This window comes from Sorex araneus, chromosome 2, assembly GCF_027595985.1.
Source record: "Sorex araneus isolate mSorAra2 chromosome 2, mSorAra2.pri, whole genome shotgun sequence".
NCBI classification, from domain to species: domain Eukaryota; kingdom Metazoa; phylum Chordata; class Mammalia; order Eulipotyphla; family Soricidae; genus Sorex; species Sorex araneus.
The window spans coordinates 345,695,195-345,704,265 of record NC_073303.1 but is presented as its reverse complement, the minus strand read 5'-3'; the positions used below and the strand labels follow the sequence as shown (position 1 = coordinate 345,704,265).

At 44.7% G+C, this 9,071-nt stretch overlaps 1 protein-coding gene across 3 annotated transcripts in view; it reads left to right on the top strand.

The window, feature by feature from the left end:
* The first annotated feature begins 449 nt into the window (after positions 1 to 449).
* INO80C (INO80 complex subunit C) overlaps positions 450 to 9,071 on the top strand; it is a 31,105-nt gene continuing 22,483 nt past the window's right edge. Inside the window, exon 1 of one of the 3 annotated variants that reach the window (XM_004606073.2) lies at positions 450 to 680. In XM_004606073.2, the coding sequence (XP_004606130.2) occupies positions 525 to 680 (156 nt within the window). In that variant the 5' untranslated portion in view covers positions 450 to 524. Of the gene's footprint in view, positions 681 to 752; positions 978 to 9,071 lie in introns of those variants that run through there. The other 2 variants (XM_055129591.1, XM_055129590.1) reach the window with 2 other exon arrangements.

Below are 9,071 nucleotides of genomic sequence, written 5' to 3'. Positions count from 1 at the left end.
TTTTGCAGCCATTTCTCTTCCAATATTCTCTGTACAGATCCGCACTACGGGCTGGGGAGGTCGGGGGAGCGAGCTTACAGGCTCCTGGGGTTACATGACCTAAAAGTCAAGAAAACTTGACGTCCCATAGGCAGGCTTCTGCCACAGAAGGAGGAAAGCAAGCAACCTGCGGTTACATATCCCAAGTGACTAATCCTGAGTGGGAGAGGTGATTCCAGGGTCTTCTGACGATTTAAGGGAAAGGCAGAAAAAAAGGAGAAAGGAAGCTTTCTAGTCCACAAACACCGGGGATTTTCAGGCGTGGACCTAGCCCCCAGGAGCCAGAAGCCGGGCGCCGCCTTGCTCGCCCATCCCCGCCCCCTGCAGCACTGCCGGCTCCCAGCTCCGCCTTTTAGATTTGGCCGAGGACTTGGGCGAACGCTCAGAGTCCAGGCCGGGTTTTCAAGGCGGAAGTAGGGCGATCCGGAAGTTGCAGGGCCCGCTCGGGAGCAAGGGGGGTGGGGGAGGAGGGAGACGGGCTAGGCATGGCGGCCCAAATACCAATTGTGGCCGCCTCATCCACCCCGGGAGTAGCCCGGAACAGCAAGAAGAGGCCAGCCAGCCCTTCTCACAACGGCAGCGGCTCCGGGCTGTACAGCGCCAGTAAGAAGAAGAAAGTGTCCGCCTCCGGCTTGCCCCAGGTACGTCGACCAGCGCCGCGCCCGCGCGTGCGCAGAGGCGCTCGGGGCGGAGCGAAGGCGCGCGCGCGGGGCCGCGCGGGGCGCGAAGGCGCGTGCACGGGGCCGCGCGCGGGCGGAGCGAAGGCGCGTGCGCCGGGCCGTGTGGGGCGGAGCGAGGACTCGAGGGCGGCGCGGGACCCTGGCGCCGGGGACCTTGTGGTAGATGCGGGCTGGAGGTGCCAGGGAACCTGGTTTTGTTTTTGCTCAGTTTGGCTAAGCGGTTAAAGCAAACCACCCTTAGGCATGGTCGCAGTTGAGGTGAGGGCGTGATTCCTGAGGAGACTCCCCCCTTCTAGGTTGCATTTAATCCAGAGCGAGGCTCAGGACTCTTTTTCTGAGTTTCGGTCAGGCAGGAGCTAGCGGGTTAGAAAGGGACATTAGAGCCAAGTTGTAAGGGGACATGATAGCTTATCTCGTACACAGACTTTTAGCAAGTGTCTCAGGCGCCAGCGCCCTGTTCAGTAGACGACACGGAGGGTCTGATAGGGATGGAACTCCCTCATCCCGCGTTGGGCCGACACGGAAGGTCTCTTTCACGACAGTTCCTCTGTCCCAAAGTGGGCTTGAGCTTGCCCCGTGGGGTTGCTGGGAGAGTTCAGCTTCCAGGTGGTCGTCAAGCCTTGGGCATCGCGCCTGGCACGGTCTGCGTGGCGCGTGGCAGGCTTGGCTCCGCGTTGCCAGCGTTTTCCTCAAAGCCCTCAGAGGGCCAAGGTGCGAGTTTGTTCCTTGTGACTCTGCCTGCTGCAGCACCTTCGCCCTGAACGTGGCTTGGAGATACTGGCACTGCTTCCCAGGGGAGTTTTTTTTGTTTGTTTGTTTTTGGGTTTCACTCTGGTGATGCTCAGGGCTTGCTCCTAGCTCTGTGCTCAGGGATCGTTCCTGGTGGACTTGGGGGACTATATGGGGTGCGGGGGATAGAACCCGGTTTCCCCGAGCACCATATCTGCTGTACTGTCTTTCCAGCCCTGATAAAATGTTTTCCTTTTTCCTCTACTAGTACTTAATTGAGCATTGCCTTTTGGCACTAGGATTACATACAGTAAAATGTAGTAAGTCTTAACAAGTATGGTGGCTCGGCATGTGCATTAGTCTTACCTTTGTGGCCACCACCTGGAACTGCTAACAGCAGTTTCAGGAAAATTCCTGAAAAATTCCCTCGTGACACTATATAGCCCTCCCTTCCCTGTTAGAGGAAACCTATTCTGACATCTGACATTTCTTTGAAGTTGACTTTGTGTTCTGGAACATAACACAAATGGAATGTTCCAGAGGGTATTCTTTTGTGCTTGTGTTTCTCCGTGAAACTGTTTTTGACAGTTAATCATACTATTAGTCAGAAAACCTGGTACATTATGAATATATATGTATATATATATTTTTTTCCCCAAGATTTTTTTTTAATCACTGTGAGATAGATCCTTATAAAGCCGTTCATGATTAGATTTTAGTCATGCAGTGTTCCAACACCCATCCCTCTACCAGTGTACATTTTCCAGCACCAGTGTCTCCAGTTTCCCTCCCATCACCACCCACCCCACCCCCAAGTACTTCTCTCTTTCTCTCTCTCTCTCTCTCTCTCTCCCCCCCTTCCTCCCTCCCCCTCTTTCTGTGTGTGTGTCTCTGTCTCTCTCCTTTTGGGTATTGTGGTTTGCAGTACAGATACTGAAAGGTTGTCGTGTATATCCCTTGCCTACCTTTAACACTCAGTTCTTGTCCAGTGTTATCATTTCCAACTTTTGTCATACTGGTCCCTTCTCTGTCTTACCTATCCTCCACCCCACACACACTTGTGGTAGATTCTAACCATTGACCAGTCCTCCTAGCCCTTGTTTTCCCTGGCCTTGGATATTAGTCTTCTACTATATGTTTTTTATATACCACAAATGAATGCAGTCATTCTATATCTGCCCCTTTCATTCTCACTAATTTCATTCAGCATGATACTCTCCATGTTCATCCATTTATAAGCAAATTTTATGATTTCATGACTTCATTTTTCCTAACCATTTCATTACTTCATTTTTCCTAACCACTGCATAGTATTTCATTGTGTAGATGTACTATAGTTTCATTACCCATTCATCTGTTCACAAGCACTCAGGTTGTTTCCAGATTCTGGCTATTGTGAATAGTGCTGCAATGAACATAGAAGTGCAGTTGGTGTTTCTGTAGATGGTGTTTCTGCTGTGTGTTTTGGAGACTTCAGAGTATATTACCTGAAGTGGTATTGCTGGGTCAAATGGGAGTTCAATTTCTAGTTTTTTGAGGAATGTCCTTATTGTTTTCCAAAAAGACTGGACCAGTCGGCATTTCCACCAACAGTGAAAGAGAGCCCCTTTCTCCCCACATCCACTCCAGCACTGGTTGTTCTTGTTCTTTTGGCTGTGTGCTAGTCTCTGTGGTATGAGATGATATCTCATTGTTGTTTTGATTTGCATCTCCCTGATGATTAGTGATGCAGAATATTTTTTCATGTGCCTTGTGGCCATTTATTCTTTGAGGAAGTTTCTGTTCATTTCTTCTCCCCATTTTTTGATGTGGTTGGATTTTTTTTTCTTGTAAAGTTCTTTGAGTACCTTGTATATCTTTGATATTAACCCTTATCAGAAGGGTATCGGATGAATAACCTTTCCCATTTCATAGGTTGTCTTTGTTTCTTGGTCACTTGGTTTCTTTTGAGGTGCAGAAACTTCTTAGTTTATTATAGTCCCATTTATTTATCTTTGCTTTCATTTGCTTGGTCAGTGGTGTTCCATCTTTGAAGATACCTTTACCTGCGTTGTCATGGAGGGTTTTGCCCACATTTTTTTCCATGTACCTTATGGATTCAGGTGTCATGTTGAGGTCTTTAATCCATTTTGATATGATTTTTGTGCATGACATTAGAGGTCAGAGTTCTTTTTTTTTTTACATATAACTGTCCATTTTTTCCAGCACCATTTGTTGAAGAGACTTTCCTTGCTCTGCTTCATATTTCTTGCTCCCTTATAAAAGACTAGGTGATCAAATACTTGAGTGTGTCAGAATATTCAACTTTATTCCATTGGTCTATGGGTCTGTTTTTATTCCAATATGATGCTGTTTTAATTACTACCACCTGTACAGTTTGAAGTTGGGGAAGGTGATGCCTCCCATCTTCTTTTTTTCCAATGATTGCGTTAGCAATTCGTGGGTATTTATTGTTCCATATGAATTTCAGGAGTGTTCAATTTCTTTGAAAAATTGTCATGGGTATCCTTATAGGGACCTCATTCAATCTGTATAATGCTTTGGGGAGTATACATAGACTTTTTAATTATTTGCAGTTTTTTTACTTTTATATGTAAACTGGGATGGAGCGATAGCACAGCGGTTGGGCGTTCGCCTTTCTCGTGGCCGACCCGAGTTCGATTCCTCCGCCCCTCTTGAAGAGCCCGGCAAACTACCGAGAGTATCGAGCCCGCACAGCAGAGCCTGGCAAGCTACCCGTGGTGTATTGGATATGCCAAAAACAGTAACAATAAGTCTCTCAATGAGAGATGTTACTGGTGCCCGCTCGAACAAATCGATGAGCAACAGGATGACAGTGACAGTGATATGTAAACTGCTCTAAATATTTTTGTTTTAAGTCCTTGTATGTAAATATTTTCATTTCTCTTGGTAAAATGGAATGTAATGGAATTGCAGGATCCTGAGGAAGACACCCCTTTAACTTAGTTAAAACTCATTAGACACCATTTGCCAGAGTGAGTAGTTATCGATTTATGTATTTTCACTAGCAAACCAGAGGAATTCCAGTAGCTTCATATTCTTACCAATATTCAGTAGGTCATTCAATGAGTGAAGTCTAGTTCAGTGTTTTAATGTTTCTCTGGCTCATGCTACCAATTGCCATTTTATATGACTTTCGTCCATTCTGATATCTTCTGTGAAGTGCCTGTGTTCTCCTACATAAATTATTTTTTCCAAGAAGTAATGAATATGTAGGAATTCTTTCTTGATTGAATCCTCTACCAGGTATATGCACGGAATCTTGTTCCCAGGGTATGGATTTTGACATACATCTGTGCTACAATAGACAAATGCAGCTAATCATTAAGAGGAATGATTGTATGTTCATTTGTTTGGGGGCCATACCCAGTGATGCTCAGGGGTTCTCCTGGCTCTGCACTCAAGAATTACTCCTGGCAGTACTCTGGACACCATATGGGATACAAGGCAAGTGTCCTAACTGCTACACTATCACTCTGGCTTGGAATGATTGTTTTTTGACCCCCAAGGGTAGCATCTCCTACAACAGAAAGCTTCAGAGAGTATACGTTATGTTGGATGCTGGAAATTCCAATAACCGAGCTTGAACAGAAGTCACAACTCGGGTAGGGTTAGAACTCTTACTTTCCCGAGTCTTCTCTATTTCAATAGAAATAGAGAAGACTGCAACAAACCCTGAAGTTGGAAAAAGTAGGGCAGTCTATAGAATGGTTCTTTAAAATGCTTTCTACTTCCCAGACTATTTAATAATGGGGTATATAACCAGCTACCCCATTCCTATAGTCAGCATCCCATGAAGTAGCAAAATACTTGGTTTCTGCTTCCACAAGGAGGTTTGGATAGTTTAACTGCTCTAACTAGCTTTCCATTCTAGTTCCCTGTTATAGCATATGGCAGAGATTAAAACAATGTTACCTTGAGGATATCCCGCCTGCCCAGCAGAGCCTGGCAAGCTCCCCGGTGGTGTATTTGATATGCCAAAAACAGTAACAACAAGTCTCACAATGAAGACGTTACTGGTGCCCGCTAGAGCAAATCGATGAACAATGCGAGGACAGTGCTACAGTGCTACCTTGAGGGCTGCCTAGTATCTTTCTGTATTGACCCTTATCTGTGTCCTCTACTCAGCTTTTTTTTTTTTTTTTTTCTTTTTGGGTCACACCCGGCGATGCTCAGAGGTTACTCCTGGTTCTGCACTCAGGAATTACCCCTGGCAGTGCTCAGGGGACCATATGGGATGCTGGGGATCGAACCCGGGTTGGCCGCGTGCAAGGCAAACGCCCTACCCGCTGTGCTATCGCGCCAGCCCCTACTCAGCCTTTCTGTTCTGTTTCAGTTCATTTCAATCAGCAAGAATTCATTGTACTGTATTTCTGTTTTATCTCCACAAATATCCTTAAAACATTTCAAAGAATTACAGCTCATCTCTACACCCCCAGAAACCTTGCAGGAGAGAATGATTTTATATATATCGTATGTTATCTGTTGCTCTCATAACAGATTACCACAAATTTAATGATTTAAATAACAACTCTTTATTAGCTCATGGTTCCATATGTCAGAAGTCCCAGCAGTACTTACTGGTTTGGTTGTCTTCCCGGGCAGGGTATCACAAAGCTGAAATCAGAGTGTTGGCGAGGCTTAATTCTTATTTGGAGGCTCTGAGGGAAATCTCTCTTTAGACTAATTCAAGTTTCCTGGGTTCAGTTCTCTGCAGCTATAGAACTGAAATTCCTGTCTCTTTGTAGCCTCTTAGCTACTGTCCACATTCCATGTCATATGGCCTTTTTTGTCTTAACAGTCAGTGAAGAGTGGGGAATTTCTCTTATGTCTAGTTTCTCCCATGCTTCATAGAGCTCTGACCTCTCATGTCCTTGACATCTGGGTCCAGATTTTTTAAATTTATATGACTACGTGACAGGGACAAATGAAGACGTTACTGGTGCCTGCTCGAGCAATCGATGAACAACGGAATGACAGTGACAGTGACTACAGGATACTATCACTTATTTGTGGTATTTAGAATAATTGGATGAGGGAATGCAGTGGTTTAAAGGGAGGCTGCCCAGATCAACCTTGGCTCTAGAGTATAGGGAGGAGAAGGAAAGAAGGAGTGGAGTGGAGGGGAATAAGAGACAGATGAGAAACAACAGGGCCAGGCCAGGGGATTCAGGTACAGAGGTGGGTTTATAGAATGATAGTGCCAAATATACAAACCACAACACTGAAATCAAGAGACCCAAACTTTACCAACCAAACTTAGAAGTGTGCCTGTCAAGAGAGCAGACTGGAGGGGCATTGAGGATTAGGGTAGGCCGGAAGGGGGGGAGGGGTATGGAACCTGGGAACACTTGTGGAGGGAAGTTGACACTGGTGGAGATCGGTGCTGCAATATTGTATGTCTAAAAATCAACTATGAATAACGTGTAAATCACTGTGCTTTAATAAGTTAAAAATAAATAATTTTTTTATTGAATCACCTTGTGGAAAGTTACAAAAGTTTCAGGTTTAAGTCTCAGTTATACAATGCTCAAACACCCATCCCTTCACCAGTGCACATATTCCACCACCAAGAATCACGGTATACCTCCCGATAAAACAATAAAAAAATAAAATTAAAAAAAAAATAAATAAATAATTTTTTGAAATTCTGTGATTAGATCATGCTCATCTGGAATATCTCTTATTTAAGATATACTGATCTGAGACCTTAATCAGATCTGCAAAATTTGCACACAAGTTGTACCTCTAGTTTTGTTTGCTTTTATTTATTGGGGGGGGGGCAATCACACCCAGCAGTGCTCATAACTTATTCTTGGGTCTGTGCTTAGAGATCATTGGGGGACCATCGGGGTACCAGATTGAACCCAGGTCAGTTGCATGCAAAGCACGTACCCTACTCACTATACTATAGAGTCCACATTCTTTTACATTGATTTTTATTTAATATTTCTTTTACAAAGTTTTCTATATGTACAATGTCTTAAGAAATTAAATGCTCTTGTTGACTTAATTGAATATTTAGGTTGCATCTCACATATTTTCTATTTCAAGTATCCTTGCAGTTTTCGGGGTGAGTCAGCTCTACTGTTACTTGTAAGGGAGCAATTAGGTTTTTTTTTCAGAAGAGAAAGAACTTCTGTGTAATCATAGGCAGAATGCCCAAGTTATCCATAGGCCTGACTGAGTCGAGAGTCCTGCAGGCTGCTGTCTGCAGAGATGAAGCGATATATTGGGCGCGGAGCTGGGCCAAGGGACCCCAGGCCTTGCTGACTCCAGTCACGGTTCTGGCCAGCATGAGAGCATGCCAGGATTTCTTTTCTCTGGAACTTACATCAGCTCTTTTAGTTCTGCAAAGAGGGGCCAGCTCTCTGTGGTAGGCATGCCTTTCTTTCCTCACCTTAGGGCTTCAAGTCTCATGGTGGTAAAACTCATTCTGAAAGCCTTTAGTGTTAGTAGCGGTTTAGTAATATGAAAATTGTGGGTAATTTTTAGAATTTTACTTTAACCCAGCCTCATAGACTTGATCCTGTCTTGGGCTGAAAGTGTCATTCAGTCACTACCTCTCATTCTGTCATTGATAGATAAAGGTCTTAGCCTTCCTAGAGCTCTTTGACAGGAAGACTGAGGACTGGTTAACATGGAGGGAGGGATTAAAGAGGAAAGAAAAGAAGTACTTGGAGTCGGATCATCTTAAAGAGCCTCCATGTTTTTGAGAGGCAGGATGCAGAACTGGGCATGGCTGGATGGCCACATCCTTGAAATACCAGAGTTTGTATTCATCATCTCCATCCATCTTCCTTCCTTCCTTCCTTCCTTCCTTCCTTCCTTCCTTCCTTCCTTCCTTCCTTCCTTCCTTCCTTCCTTCCTTCCTTCCTTCCTTCCTTCCTTCCATCCTTCCTTCCTTTCCTTCTTTCTTTTTTTCTTTCTTCCTTTCTTTTTTCGTGATTACGTTTCAGTCATACAATGATCAAGTACCCATCTCTCCACCAGTGCCCATTCTCCACCACCAATGTTCCCAATATCCCTCCCACCACCCACACCCCATTCTCCCCTCTGCCTCTGTGGCAGGCACATTCCCTTTTACTCTCTCTCTCCTTTTGGGTATTATGGTTTGCAATACAGGTACTAAGCAGTCATCATGTTTGGCCCATAGTCTACATTCAGAACACATCTCTCATCCCGAGAGAGCCTTCCAAGCATCATTTACTTAGTGGTCCCTTCTCTATTCCAGCTGCCTTTTCCCCCAGTATGTGAGGCCGGCTTCCAAGCCGTGGAATCATCCTCCTGGCCCTACTATCCTTGGGTGTTAGTCTCCCATTATGTTACTTTATATTCCACAAATGAGTGCAGTCATTCTATATCTGTCCCTCTCTCTCTCTGACTCATTTCACTTAGTATGATACTCTCCATGTCCATCCAGTTATATGCAAATTTTATGATTTCATCTTTTCTAACAGATGCATAGTATTCCATTGTGTAGTCCATCTCTTTCTTGACTTTACTTGCTGCCCAGAGTGGAGATGTAGACTTCCTACCCTCTCTCCCCATCGCTTCCCCTTCTGCTTAACAGACGCACCTGTTTAGTGACCTGTTAGTGAC